A 14,742-nucleotide genomic window follows, 5' to 3' on the forward strand; every position below is an offset into this window, starting at 1 on the left:
TTTCAAAGCATCAGACCTTATTCAACAGATGTTCAGCCAACTGGTGTTAGTAGCCTCACAATTAGTGAAATGGGGATCACCTGAGAGCGGTGAATGTGCCTCAAGTGATTGCAGTAAAAGGACACCTGTGCCTAGAAGGTTCGGTCACTGGATTATCAGTACCCTTGGCTACCATTACACCATGAAGATAAAAGAGCACTCCAAGCAACTCAGAGGAAGGATTATTGAAAAGTATAAGTCAGGGGATGGATGCAAAAAAAAATCCAAGGCACTGAACATCCCCCGAGTTCAGTTAAATCCATCAAGAAATGGAAAGAATATGGCACATGTGTGAATCTGACTAGATCAGGTCGTCCTCAAAAACTGAGTGACTGTGTGCAAGAAGGAGACTAGTGAGAGAGGCCACCAAGATACCTATGACGACTCTGAAGGAGTTACAAGCTTCAGCAGCTGAAATGGGAGAGACTCTACATACAACAACTTTTGCCTGGGTTCTTCACCAGTCAAAGCTTTACCAAATTTGATATATGAAATCAATACATCTCAATATATGACCTCTCAATAGAAAAGTTAAATCTGTTTCAAAATTAGCTTAAAGCTCCTGAGAAGAACTTGTGTTGTTATGTTAACAGTTACCACAATGATAAAGGCCCCCAGAGAGCAGAACATTAAATAAGAGAATTAAGAAAATTAAGGTCATAGCTGTCAGTTCATGCAACTGGAAAAACTTGTTTTGAGTAAAGCTATCACTGAACCTGTCTGGTGTGTAAATTTTAATTTGTCTGTCTTATTAAGTGCAACAAGCTCAAACATGTTAACGGGAGAGATTAAAAGTCACTTAGGGATATCTATGAAATTATTGCTGAAGTAGAAAGACAAAAGCAAGAATGAAAATAGATCACATATTGAAACTAGAAAAGCACTCGGAGAGCACAGACCTCCATTAGCCCTATCTCCCAATAGTACGGAATCCTTTAAGAAATTCCTGAAACCAGACGGTGATGCGAATCACTCTCAAAATCTAATCAGTTTTTCCTTATGACATTTCTGACATTCCCTGAAAATTTCATCAAAATCCATCCATAACTTTTTAATTTATGTTGCTAACAAACTAACTAACAAACAAACAAACCCCCCTGATCACATAACCTCCTTGGCGGAGGTAAAAAACACTTATCAAATGTGTTAAAAATCACAGTTGGATCATTTATAAAATATTTATTTTCCCTTTAAAAAAGAGGCAAAGAAAAGCATGTTAGATCTTGATTTTCCCTGATATGACTGCATCAAAAATGTCCTTTTTCAGTGAGACGTAATCCTGAAGTTTTTCATCCATGAAGTAGAGTGGTGCCGTAATTTGATCCGGGTTGAAGCCTTCCTGCACCAGCTTCGTCTTCATATGTTTGAATGTGCCTGTAACCTCCAAGGTATCCTGGAATACAATCACAGATCATGAAATAGTTAAGAGAAAGAGGAGAGAGACTGAAGCTGAATACTGAGAAATACTTTACTTGAATCCTCAGAAAACGGGGCCGGGCGTAGGTCGGGAGGAATTTCTCCACATGTTTAAAAACACCTTTGGAATCAAACTGCTGTCCGTCGCTTAAAGAAATGGCAGCCATGCCAACTCTTCCCTCAAGACCTGGAAAGGAGTTTTAGATGGTGAATCAATAGCAGGGATGTGCAGACGATTTTACAGGACAAGGGGCCCAAACTCACAAAAGGGCATTTTCAGAATAATCAGGAACATTAAATATAGTTTAAGTTATTAAACAAAATCACGATCAGGGTAATTCAAAGTAGTATCATGTTTAAGCTATATAACATGCCACAATTCAACACAAAAATATAACAGAGAGCTGGTTATCAATAGAAAACTAGCTGACTAAAATGAGATAAAACATAAAAATGTAATAAAGTTTTTCAGGTTTGAGACATGACCTCAGACTGTTTTGGATACTCGGCCTCTGTCTTGAATAAACTGGATACACTTTCCCCACTTCATTTACATTCAAATACATGCTTTATCCATTGAAATTCAAGATCTTTAACTATAATGAACACCAGATAATATCAAACATTTAGAGTTGGATAAAAAGGTTACTACACAAACTTTCAGATAGCCTACTAATGAACAGGCAGTATCAGCACAGATTATATCTCCATTCATCATCTTCAGTTGACTGTATACCTGAGCATGCCATGTGATCCATAGTGATGGCACATTAACTAAATAGGAGCAAGTATACATACTCTTACAGCTAACATTTTTGCAGAAGTTACTTCAGGGTCTAATGTCCAACCCTTGCTTTTGTGAACAAATCAGAGACTGAATCGAGCTTCTGTTCTGCTAGCCCAGGACACGAGTCCTTTGACATTTCTCCTCCAGCAGTTACACTGATGATGTGCTTATGAATGCTATGTGTGCTCAGGCTTGGGTGTGTGCACCTGCAGCTGCAGCTGCAGCATTAAAAAGGATGTAGAGGAGGGAGCATTGTGCTAACATGGATGACATGCCCCTCAACCACATATTCACATTGAAACAAATATATCTGGGATCTAACAGTTGCAGAGGATTTCAGTGTCATGCGTGCACAAAAAAGTAGTCTTAAGTCAGGGAGATCACTGGTGATCTTGATTTGGTTATTTTTAAAGTGGATAAAGTTGATGCAACCTAGTGTCCTTAAAAAAAAAACTAAAAAGTGAAAAAGGGCAACTTAGCAAACTTTGGATAGCAAAAATTTGGATTTCAGGATCCAGATTGTTCTTTGAAATCTTTGCAACACCGAGTTTATGATGACGAGTTGATAGCAATGAAGAAAACTGCAGGATTTGTTGTGAAGTCTAACCTAGGTTACTAGGTTGATCTAGGTCACAGTGAAGTCTGAGTGGGAATGGAAGAAAGGAAATCATTTAACAAGCTGGTTGAATGGTATGATGGGAAATGTAGGATGCAGTAGAAGGGTAGGTGTTCTGTTTTTATTTTGCCTTGTTTGGTACTTAATACTTCTTTTAGGGTTTTTCACAAGTGAACAAACAAAGTACAGACAATGCAACTTAAACTCTCTAAATAGTACTTCCAGAATCCTCTAACACACATGAAGATTAGGAAGCATGAACAGAAAATAAGACAGGGGGTTTTCTTTAAATAAATTAATAAATTTAAGATGGTTCAAGCTGAAAACAAGAAGTACGAGTCTACAAGCTGCTCAGCCTTTTTAACTCAAAGAGGAATTTGGAACTTGAAGGAGGAACTTGGAGTTTGTAGCCATATAAATAAAAAAAATTCAGTAAATCCCCCTCCTAATTGATATTTGCAGTGTTTTTATGTTTTATGTTTCATATCTGTATCTTTGTTAAGTGTGCTTATGCCTGTCTTGGCCAGGAAACTGGGATTGAGATTAAAAACTGAGATTCTTAATCTAAATGAGGTACTTCCTGGTTAAATAGATTTGAATAAATTAAAAAAAAAAAATCCTGATCTTACTCTCATATGAGGATTAGACAAACATTCAGTCAAATTCATTACAAGCCAATCAGCGCAACAAAAAATATGATGTAGTGGGCATATGCAGCCTCAGTTATTATACTACATAGCGCAATCTCAACAGGCAGCTGTTATGGATGTTCACTATCATTAGAGCCAATTGAAAAATAAACTCATTCCTAAGCTGGTCAAAAGATTAGCAAAACACATCTTTTCCACCAAGAAAAGTTTAATGTGTGATTCTTTGCTCTTTGAATAAAGACTTTTTTTTTTTTTTACATTTCTGATCAAACGTCTGCTCCTGATGGCTTTGCAAGATGGGTTTGCCTGATGACAGACATGAAATGTAGCCAATCCATCTGCTTGCAAGGTTAGAAACAAAATAATGTTTACAATTCTTGAACCACAGTGCCATAAATTGAAAGACTTGAGGATGACGATTAATGACAAAATGTTGAGGATTCATAGAGCCGAGTAAAGTGCTAAAACTTCAGTCTTGTTATTTTCACCAGTTTGTTTACATTTTTGGCCCATTCAGACCCTCAAATAGGTGCTGAAAAGGTGATTAGAAAAACCCTTTGCTAATAAATTCAAAGTTGTACAGACTATAGTCACAGAGCACCACTTTTTCAAAAAATTTCTTTTACAGAGGTTATTAAGTAACAAAGGAGCCTCTAAGCCTTTTACGTTTTTTGTTGGCAGATTATAATAGAGGCAATATGATCTGTGCAATGTGTTTGGTTACACAGCATCAACAATAAAAAAATAAACTGTGTCTCTGTATCAGGAGACCACATTATGAAGAAGTGACAAAGTGATGCAATAAGGTCAAAGAAGATAAATTCTCATTAGTTTCCTGGGATATTTCAGATGTTGCATCAGCACAAGCCCAGCATAATGTGCAGGTTGAAACAGAAATGAAGTTTTATGATTTGAAAATAAGTACAGAAAAAGTAATTAAAGTCAGCAACACCACACTACACAGATTAAAATAATGTTTATATAAAGGATGCTGCTGATGCACCTGTAACTATTTACGCATGCTTTCTACCACTTTGAGGCTACAGTTCACTCATTTGTACCTTGCCCTATGCAATGTCTGTTAACCACCTTGAATTGCTTCTTTACATAAGCTGTGTCAATAAAGGGCTGTCAACATTTTACCAACTAAAATCCATATTTATAATCTGTAAATAAGAGCCAGCACAAAAAAAAAATACCTGGGGCAAACTTTTAAGCATCCAATGATGAGCTTGAAATCTGCTGACAACACTTTCTAAGAAGAGATGGGATTCATTTACAAAAACAAGAGGGGGTTTTAAGTTTATACGGATGCAGACTTTTAGCCGTGGCTCTTCACAGTTTTGGAAACAGGATATTTGTGTAGAAGATGTTGATGTCGAGTAGATGTTAAAATTTAAAAACCACTTTCACATAAGGTAGAATAGAGAGGCTATAAGGTTACAGCTACCCCGTGTACTTTCCCACACTCTACAGACACAATCCAACAGGTGAATGCTATTCTCTTTAAGCCTCCACCTTTAGTTCAGACCATTTTTTCCTCAAATAATTTCCTTTGTCATAAACTCACTGCAGTAACCACAGCAGTATCATGTTGCAACTCCACGTTTTTTTTTTCCTTTTATTTGGGACTCGACTGCTGAGGCCACTACACAATGTGTCCTTTCAGACCTCTACCTCGCCTACAAGCACTTTGATTGCTGTGTCAGGTTTTTTCTTCATTTCACTCTTCCTAAGAATTTATTGGGTAGCTCATTTGTGTACATCAACATTTACAATGTCCTTTTCATATGCCACTTGTGGCCAATGCTTGCAGGTGTCTTAGAAATCCTGGGGGACTGTTTTGTGCAAACTTTGATATGTATTCATATCAAAGCTGTTTTGAGGTGTGCAAACTGTGGTATGTTTGTTTCATTGTGCTTTTATGACTAAAAAATTAGTAATCACATTCATTTTTAAGCTAAGAGAATAGTCATTATTTGTTTTTCAACCAATTGTGAAATATTCTAAGTCATAAAGTTTTATATGTTTCTATTAGTGGTGAAGAGTTCATTTCAATTGATGCAATGCTTGGAGAAAAGGTTAAAATGTCAGAAATTGGCACAGAGGTTTTTTACATTTTCTGATTGAAACATAACCACTGTTCTAAGTGAAAAATGAAAACCATAATGTAGCAGCAGCTGAGATTACATTCATACAAAGGGGTGACAAAGAAAAATACCTGGCACTTCAACTCCATACACATTCACTTCTTTAATGCAGTCAACCAGCGTGATGACGTCTGCAACCTCCGTTGTGGCCACGTTCTCTCCTTTCCATCTGTCATCAAAAAAAATCATGCAAACTGATTTTCAGGACTGTGCCCCAGACATTTTCCAGATTTCCCTTTCACATGTCTCAGAGGGAGATTTTCACTCTAAGAATGTCTGCCTTGATATTAATGGTGTTATTGTACCTGCTTGAAGGTTGAGGAAAGAAGGAAAAAACCTTTCGCTGCAATCAATCTATGAGAACTCTGTTCTCAGGCAATCCATTTGTGTTTTTATTAGTATGTTGTTCTTTATTTGCCTATGAATTTGGCCTGTCAAGATTAACTGCATTAATCGCAATAAGCTAGAATAAACAATCAGTGCTTATTTTTGTACGTTTGATCGCATGCTTCATTGTCTTTTTCAACAAACTTTGATGAAGCCATGTCATCGTCTGACTACAGTCACATATTTGTAAAATAAGACCACCACTGCTCCTCAATGCCTTACTTCACTTTAAAACCTCACAGACAGCTCAATAGACTAGCCAAAAGTAATTTGCACTTTGTGATATCAAACGGTTAGCTTTTATTACCAATTTTTAAAAAATTAATAAATAAAAAAATTGGCCAATTGCCTACTTAAAAAATTTTCAAAAGCGAAGTGTATGTATAAAACAGGGTAAGAGCTGCATCCACTCATTTAAGGCACCAAATATAAAGTGTCATATAAAAACGTGGGATAATTTCACCTGAAAGTGTCTCCAACTCTATCCTGAAAGTAGAAGAAATCATCTTCAATGCGTAGGAGGTCACCGGTGTTAAAGTACATGTCTCCTGTCTTGAAAACATTGTGTAGCCTCTTTTTCTCAGTTTGCTGTGGATCTCCTGCATAACCAGAAAATGGTGTCCTCAGTGTGATTTCTGTTACCAGAAGTCCAGGTTCACCTGAGGGCAGATTGTAGAGGAGAGGTAATCTTTAGTGTTTAGTAAGATATTAAACACACTTTGGCAGCAGTTTGTCACTTCGTGTTCTTTATATGGTGTATTATTCTGCAGTTGTGGGATCAATCCCAAAAAACCCTTGCTCTTTTTGAGTGTTGACATCTAGGGGTTGGGTGTCCCGGTTCCTGTTGGAATGGAGTGGTAAGGTGAAGTGCAAGGGGCACACTACCCTTTAAACAGAGAACTTAAAAATAAGGGGTAGGTGTATTGAGCCAGAGTATAGACCACATCGACTATACATGTCTTTTAAGTATGGTTTTCATGCCTGTAGTAATAGACTTTTTAGCTGACCGCCTAGGTCAGCCCTACACATGGGTCTGTATATGATTGCCTGACTGACTGACAGGGTAACTGGGTGAGTGATGATACTTTCAGAGCTGTAAATACAGATTTGCGTGATGGGTGGGGTTTAGTTGTACTTAAAGCTGTTTCCAATGGCTGCCTACACTCTGGGGATTATCTCAGATGCTTTCCATTATGTAAGAGATGTTTTTTGCTCTTCTGTCGACCTGCTTGGGTATGAATATTTGAAAGTTATGGAGGAAAAGGGTTGGTTGTTATGTGAGTGGGTGTCTACAATGGCTGCTAGTGGACTGATTAGCTCAGACTTAGCCACGGCAGCAGTTTTGTCAAAACTGGACAATGTGTTTTTGCTATTCTCCCAGTCTGCATTGGCACAGGTTTGCAACTGTTATGAGTGGGATTTGCCAGTGTATAACATGGCTGCTGCCGCAGTTGCTGTTAGCTTGGTTGTAGGAAAGAGGCAGTTTAATTTGAACTGGACCACATTTCTTTTTTCAAATAAGAGCAAAGAGCCACCATGAAAGCTTGTCTTGGCAAAGAAGATGCCTTTGCACATCTTCTGAGCGGCCTGGGCATCAACTTTATACACCAAGAAGCTCTGCCATTAACCGCGGCAGCAGTAGCCTGTCAAGAGTAGCACAAACACAGAACGTCATTTGTCTTGTCACTCTGATAGGACCCTCATGAATGTGACAGACAGAAAGTTCCTCCAATCAGTTTCAGAGAATTTCTGGAAAAGTTCTACCATTCTCAAACGCTTTCTGTGGGAGCTTTCCCAAATAAATGTGAAATACTAGTATATTCATGCAATGGATATATTAAACAGCCTATCTGATGGGTCAGGTTAATGCTCTGTGTATAGCGCTGTGGATACCTTGTTAGCAAGTAGGCAGAGCTACTCCTCACCCCTGCTCGACATTACAACAGGCATCCCAGATACTTGTGGTCAGCCATGTACTAGGTTTTAATCTAGTTTTGTTTAATACGGACCCCAGGAAAACTAGTTGTGCTCCAGTATACAGCCAATGGGATTCTTAATTAATGATTATTTTAAAACACTAAACATCCTTTACATTTTACAGCCTTTTTTGTTAAATGCTACATTGTAGTGGAGTTAAGCTGTTCGAGAATCTTCAAAAATGCCGTCACTATTAATCTGTTTCTTATAATTGTGTTTACACGTCAAGTTAGGACATGACCTCTGTGCACTCACTGCTACAAACACTCAGACACACCTCTGTCAGCCTCTACGCAGAAACCAGAAGAATCCCTCACTGGCTTTTCTTCATCTACGTCGTATTTGACCAGAGCGTACTTAAACAACCACTGCAAGATAATAAACACAGGTCAAAATCTTCTCATAAACAGCTTTTACTGCTTTAAATCCTTAGAGTACAATCAAACTCACCCGGTGCATGAAGGTGTCTCGGCCAATAGCTCCGATCTTGCCGCTGTAATTCAGTAGGGAAAAGTTCCCTTCTGTTGCTCCATAAAACTCTCTTATATCTATGTTTCCAAACCTGCTGATGAAGTCCCTCCAAACGTCTTCCCTCACCCCGTTCCCTATCGCAAGTCTAACTTTGTGGATTTGATCGTTGGGTCTCTAGTTAGGTAGAAAAAGTAAAAGAAATAGATCATCTTGCAGTTTTGTCTTTCTATTTATGTTGCTATGACTCATTAGTGATTACATACCTTTGGAGTATTGCAGAGGTAGCGCATTATTTCACCAATGTACTGTATGACTGTGACGTTATATTTTCTGCAGTCATCCCAAAACTGTGATGAAGAAAATTTACTCCTCAGAACGACGGTAATACCTGCACACAGACAGAGGAAAAATAAAAATTAGAAGGGACAAATGTGGAGAATTTCATCCTTTTATTCTTGGAAAATCATCAAACACCAAAACAGACAATGAAGGGATTTGAGAGATAAATATTGTCCTATGTGGCTTGGTTTTTCAGGACTGTAGAGATTAGTTATTTTCTGAATACATAACACATACTGAAATACTGCAAATATTGTTGCTGAAGCCCACCAATAGATATGGCAGTCCATGTGAACAGGCTGTCTCTATATGATTTCATGATATCAACTCATGTAAGCCTATGTTAGATCAGTAGCATAAGCGGTAGCCTGCAGGCTAACATGGATCTTCTCTGCTTTACTCTGATCACCCGGTGGAACTGAATAATAAATCATTGTCTGCCAAATGGTTTATATATATATATTTGGTAACCTCCCTAAAAAGGATCATACCATTTAAAAAAAGGGAAGTTGAATTTCAAAACTAGCTACACCCCAGTGAAGCAACAAAAAAATTAAAACTTGTCTATTTGCCTCATGCCCTAATAGCAAATAAGTGTGAGACACTGATGTGTCAAAACATCTTAGAAATTATCCAGAAAAAAGGGAGGAACCTGGGCTAAAGTTTAAGTGTTTTTGGAAAGAGTGAATACTTATGTCAGTGTGATATTTTTTTTTTTTTTTTTTTTTACATTTCTGTAGTATTTTGTTTTGTGGAAAAAAATTATGTCAACCATCTGTTTGACATTAGGTCTTAATAAGATTTTGGCTTGTTTTCTAACAAACTTGTCAATTGAAATCTAGGCGAGGCGGCTTTTTCTAAACAGGCAGCCTTCAGCCGGTAGTTTCTGTTGTTTTGTGAGTGTTTTGTTTATTACTTTGACTATGAATATCCTTATATCAATGCTCAACTTTCATATTTATTAAAGATACAGCTTTTTGATCAAACCCTGACAACGTGGCAATACACATATTTAGACCATAAGTGTATTGCCACGTTGGAAATACCCTTATGGTCTAAATATGTATTAATACACAGTTTAAAATAGTCTCTGACAAGTGCATCACATTTTAATCTTTGTGAAAAATTACATGGCCCAGTTGCTGCCAGATTTGAAAAATAAAAGCAAGGATGGTGGAGAGTATGGAGAAATAGTCTTAAAACCTTTAAAAATCCTCCTCTAGACAGTTCATTAAACATAAATAGAAAATATAACACAATAAATATACCTCTCTCGACAGCTCCAGAAGCTCCGATGAGTCCAGCGCTGTGATACAGAGGAAGGCTCACATAGATCACATCACTCTGTTTCACTCCTCCAAGCTGCTGAAACAAACTGTACATCCACAGTTTGGTCTGAGTGACCACGGCGGCTTTAGGGAGACCTGTGAAAGAGAAGTCAGAGAGTTTCACTGTTTCTCGGTTCGTTTCATCTTAAGCACTTCAAGTAGCTCACCAGTTGTTCCTGATGTGTAGATGTAGCCCACAGGACTCCTCATTGTTACATGAGACCTCATATCTTTAGGTATAGGCTCAGAGGAGGCTTTGCTCATTTTGTCTTTGAAGTTCTCTGCATCTTTAATCTTGCATCTGTTGGCCAGGATGAAAACACTGACCTGTTGCTCCAGTAGAGAGGGCAGGATCTCTTCCACAGCATCCTGTAACTCTGGAAATCCGAGCAAATGAGCGTGTTCACTGAAATATCACATTGACATAGCTGTTTGGCATAGGCATAGAAGAGTTGACTAATTTTTCAACTCACATTCTCACCTCTGCTGCTCATCCCACAAATGCATGTTCCTTACTAATGTGGCACCATTTAGAAGGGAAATAAACAGGGTTTCCAACAGAATAAGACTTGTTGCCAAGAAGCATTGTTACAACCGCTTTTAGACTTTAAATCAATTAGATTGATTCATGAGAGATACTTCTCTTTGAATTTACCTAAACATTCCTTTGTAGTGTATTAAATTTGAATTTACTTATCTAACTTTTGCTGCACCCTTAATCCAACAAGATGCTTTTTTAAAATTTCTGATACAGCCCAACGTCGTTTCATTTCTGCATGTTCCTAGATGGTTTATAAATCACTGTTCAGATATTTCACACATTGCCAAATTTCTTCATGTTATATGCTGAAAGATGTGCTTTTAAGGCTTCAAAAAACAGAATCAATTGACATTTCAAACCTTTAACTACACTAAAAGGGATGTTAAGGTTTCCTTCATTTCCAATGATCTTGAGATTACAAGAATATTAAAACCAAAACAAAGAAACAAACCCATAGAATCAGTCACAAAAATAATAGAAATCAAGTGAAACAGAGCATGAACATACAATGTCTGAATCAAAACCTTAAATCCTGCAAAAGAGGAAAGAACTAATCTTCAGAGTGTGTCACCAGAATGACTAACTTTCAGTGGAAACACTTTTAACCCCTACATGGTTTCCTTTGAAACTACAAAATACACTTAAATTTGCACAAAATTTACCAAGAAATACATCGACAGTAAATGCATTTCTTGGTAAGTAAATTCACCTTTGTCAACCCAGGTCATAAAGTCAGTGAAATAAAGAGTCATATTAAGATCAAAAGAGAGCTAATAAAAACATGAAACTTCAAGTGGTAAACATGTCAAGAAGCTAAAAAAAAACTACATTAGTTTGCAACTACACAATTCATTTCAACTTTAAGTTACAGTAAAATTCGTAATATTAGTTGCCTGGGTATAAAAACAACAGCCTGTTTGTGAAATCTCCTAAAAGGTTTAAATCGCCCTCCTGCATGATGATATCCATAATGTGAAGTTTCTTTGCAGCTGTGCCACTGTTAGTACCATCTGTTTTTGCTGTGTGGAGTGTGCACATCTACTAACTATATTACAGTAAATCACACTCCAGTGGTTGTGAGACACGCTCAGAGCCCACTTGTCGCTCTGCCTTCCTCCACCTGTCACTCTTGTTGTCCTTATTGAAGAGTGTTCACAGTCCAACCAGCTCTCAGTGGTAACACAAATGATAAACTATACGTCCTGTTTTCTTGAAATGCATGACTATGAACTTATAAGAACTAAAAGTGGTTAAAAGGTGGTGACAAAACTTGCCAGTCTGGAGTATGCTGTTGTTGTTTTGAGCGGTGAAGCAGCTGTTTTTAGTACGCAGTGAACTGGGTGTCATGCAGTGTGTGACAGGAGCAGCTGCACACATTTGAGGTAATGACGTTGTGTGTCTTAGCGCTTTACATTGGCACAAAACTGGCCCGGTCTAACGCTGAGATGCTTACGAGAGCATGGATGGCAAAAGTCAGCTGCTGGATTTGTGAACAGCCACTGCACCCGGCAAACCCTCCCGGAATCTGGTGACTCTGTCATCATATTTTCTCAGTCAAACAGGAAGCTGATGGATGTTGTTTGTTTATTTGCAGATTTAGAACTGATGTCATAATAATTATGATATTTGGCTGCAGGTGTGGAGTCCCCTCCTGTTATAGATTTTCTGCCATTTTAACAAACCAGATGAAGGTCTAGTACTGAGACATTGAAAATTTTTTTTTTTTTGCAACATAGTCAGTGTGCAAGTTTGCCTGCAGATTGAGAAAATGTAAACATGGGCTGTTTCTTTGCATACTGCAAAGTTTTATTTGCCAACTACCCCGTAACGGTTTTGCACCCACTATTAATTATGTGATAAAAACAGTCAATCTGGTTTCCAAGAGTGTGGTTTGCCTTTTTAAGTTATGACAAAGCATTACAGTTGATTTTAGAATATATCATGACAATGTAAAAACCCTCCAAATGAGCTTTAAATACACTGCCTGGCCAAAGAAAAAGTCGCCACCAAAAAAAGGTCACACACTCTAATATTTCGTTGGACCGCCTTTAGCTTTGATTACAGCATGCATTCGCTGTGGCATTGTTTCGATAAGCTTCTGCAATGTCTCAACATTTATTTCCATCCAGTGTGTTGCATTAGTTTTTCACCAAGATCTTGTTTTGACAATGGGAGAGTCTGACCACTGCGCAAAGCCTTCTCCAGCACATCCCAAAGATTCTCAATGGGGTTAGGGTCTGGACTCTGTGGTAGCCAATCCATGTGTGAAAATGATGTCTCATGCTCCCTGAACCACTCTTTCACAATTTGATCCCAATGAATCCTGGCATTGTCATCTTGGAATATGCCCGTGCCATTAGGGAAGAAAAAATCCATTGATGGAATAACCTGGTCATTCAGTATATTCAGGTAGTCAGCTGACCTCATTCTTTGGGCACATAATGTTGCTGAACCTAGACCTGACCAACTGCAGCAACCCCAGATCATAGCACTGCCCCCACAGGCTTGTACAGTAGGCACTAGGCATGATGGGTGCATCACTTCACCTGCTTCTCTTCTTACCCTGATACGCCCATCACTCTGGAACAGGGTAAATCTGGACTCATCAGACCACATGACCTTCTTCCATTCCTCCAGAGTCCAATCTTTATGTTCCCTTGCAAACTGAAGCCGTTTTTGCATGCCAATGATTTGACCCTTCTTAAACGGACTAACATCTTTTCCACAGGACGTGTCTTTCGACATGGTTGTTTAAGAAATGAGAAGTTACTCATTGCATCAGCTGGGATTAAATAACTTGTTGACAGCTGAAAGATAATCGCCCATGCAGTAATTATTCAATAGGAGGCTTGAACCTATTTGCTTAGTTAAATCCAGTTGGTGACTTTTTTTTTTGGCCAGGCAGTGTATGAAGCAGAGAATTTAAAGATTTCTTTCATTAGTTTTTGTGGAAAAAAACTGTTTGATAAGGGTCATATTTTAGGTGGAAAAGGGAGGAGAAAATGACAGCTGAAGATGTGGACTTGTGAATGGTTTCTGTAGGTGTTTTTCTGTAGTGTCTTTTAGGCTGACATAAAAAGTTCATGTGTTTCAATTGATTTTGTAACATGCATGGTAAATTCTTTGAATTTCAGAGAGCCAGACACTGGTGGAGGATTACCCTGGACTTTAACTTTTGACAAGAAAAAAGGGGCGTGAACCAATTTTAACTTCAGTCAGATAAACTTCATAATCCTTCTTATTAGGTCGTTTAATTGGTCTAAAAATACGTTTTAAATGCCCCAGGAAAAATTTCTGCGTGAAATTTAAGTGTTCATAGAGTTCTGGATAAAGTTTACCTTCAGCAGCCACCAGAGCCCTGGCACCGCTGCATTTGAAGCAGTGTAACAGAGACTTGGATCTGATGTTGTAGTTGAGTAGAGCAGCGGGACATCCGATCTTCTGCAAACCGAACCACAGCCACAAAAACGTGGGCTCATTCCCGATAAACAAAGCGACCGTGTCTCCTCCTTTAACACGTCCACTCTGCAGCAGAGCTCTGGCCGCTTTGTTACTGAGCTCATCGGCGTCCAGGTAGGTAAAAGTCTCGTCTTTGTAACGTAGGTACGGCTTGTGTGGCTGCGCCTTCACCGTGTCTGCAAACTGGTCCACCAAGACGTAGTTTGTCTGCATGACCGCCTGGATGCGTTGCTTGATTTTCCATCTTGTGAGCACGTGTTGACAATCCTGGAAAAAATAACTACGGGGAAACAGAAAGACAAAAAACCCCACAGCTGCTAGAAGTAATAAGATTAGCATGATGACATGTAAACTGCACAGCGGAGCGAAGTGAATGGCATGAGACAGTTTGACATAGGAGAAGAAGTAGTGGGACAAAAAGAGGAGGAGGAGCACAGACCTTATCAAGAGGTAGTAACCCTTCACCCAGTAAGCTTTGACAACATGTTATAAAGTTACAGAACAACTAGGGATTGGAAATCAAAGATCTACAGAATGCAAAACCGATGAAAGTTATTCTTAAGTTGCCGGGATGTCCCGTGT

General features: G+C 38.5%; 1 protein-coding gene across 1 annotated transcript; it reads right to left on the reverse strand.

The window, feature by feature from the left end:
- Positions 1-1,203: 1,203 nt before the first annotated feature.
- LOC121515136 (very long-chain acyl-CoA synthetase-like) lies at positions 1,204-14,649 on the reverse strand. Its single transcript, XM_041795758.1, has 10 exons — positions 14,040-14,649; positions 10,328-10,537; positions 10,101-10,256; positions 8,757-8,881; positions 8,473-8,667; positions 8,300-8,390; positions 6,509-6,704; positions 5,730-5,827; positions 1,512-1,642; positions 1,204-1,432 (listed from the first exon to the last, which is right to left on the reverse strand). Exons 1-10 carry the CDS (start codon positions 14,497-14,499, stop codon positions 1,256-1,258), a joined length of 1,839 nt encoding a protein of 612 aa, XP_041651692.1. The 5' UTR covers positions 14,500-14,649; the 3' UTR covers positions 1,204-1,255.
- Positions 14,650-14,742: the final 93 nt, after the last annotated feature.

The sequence above is a fragment of the Cheilinus undulatus genome, linkage group 9 (assembly GCF_018320785.1).
Source record: "Cheilinus undulatus linkage group 9, ASM1832078v1, whole genome shotgun sequence".
In the NCBI taxonomy this organism is placed as follows: Eukaryota; Metazoa; Chordata; class Actinopteri; order Labriformes; family Labridae; genus Cheilinus; species Cheilinus undulatus.

Coding starts and splice junctions, on each gene's coding strand:
- LOC121515136 (XM_041795758.1), bottom strand. CDS start 14,499: ATGCTAATCTTATTACTTCTAGCAGCTGTGGGGTTTTTTGTCTTTCTG. Junction 8,668..8,756: donor ACCTCTGCAATACTCCAAAG/GTATGTAATCAC, acceptor CTACCTAACTAG/AGACCCAACGATCAAATCCA. Junction 1,433..1,511: donor CCCGTTTTCTGAGGATTCAA/GTAAAGTATTTC, acceptor ATTGTATTCCAG/GATACCTTGGAGGTTACAGG.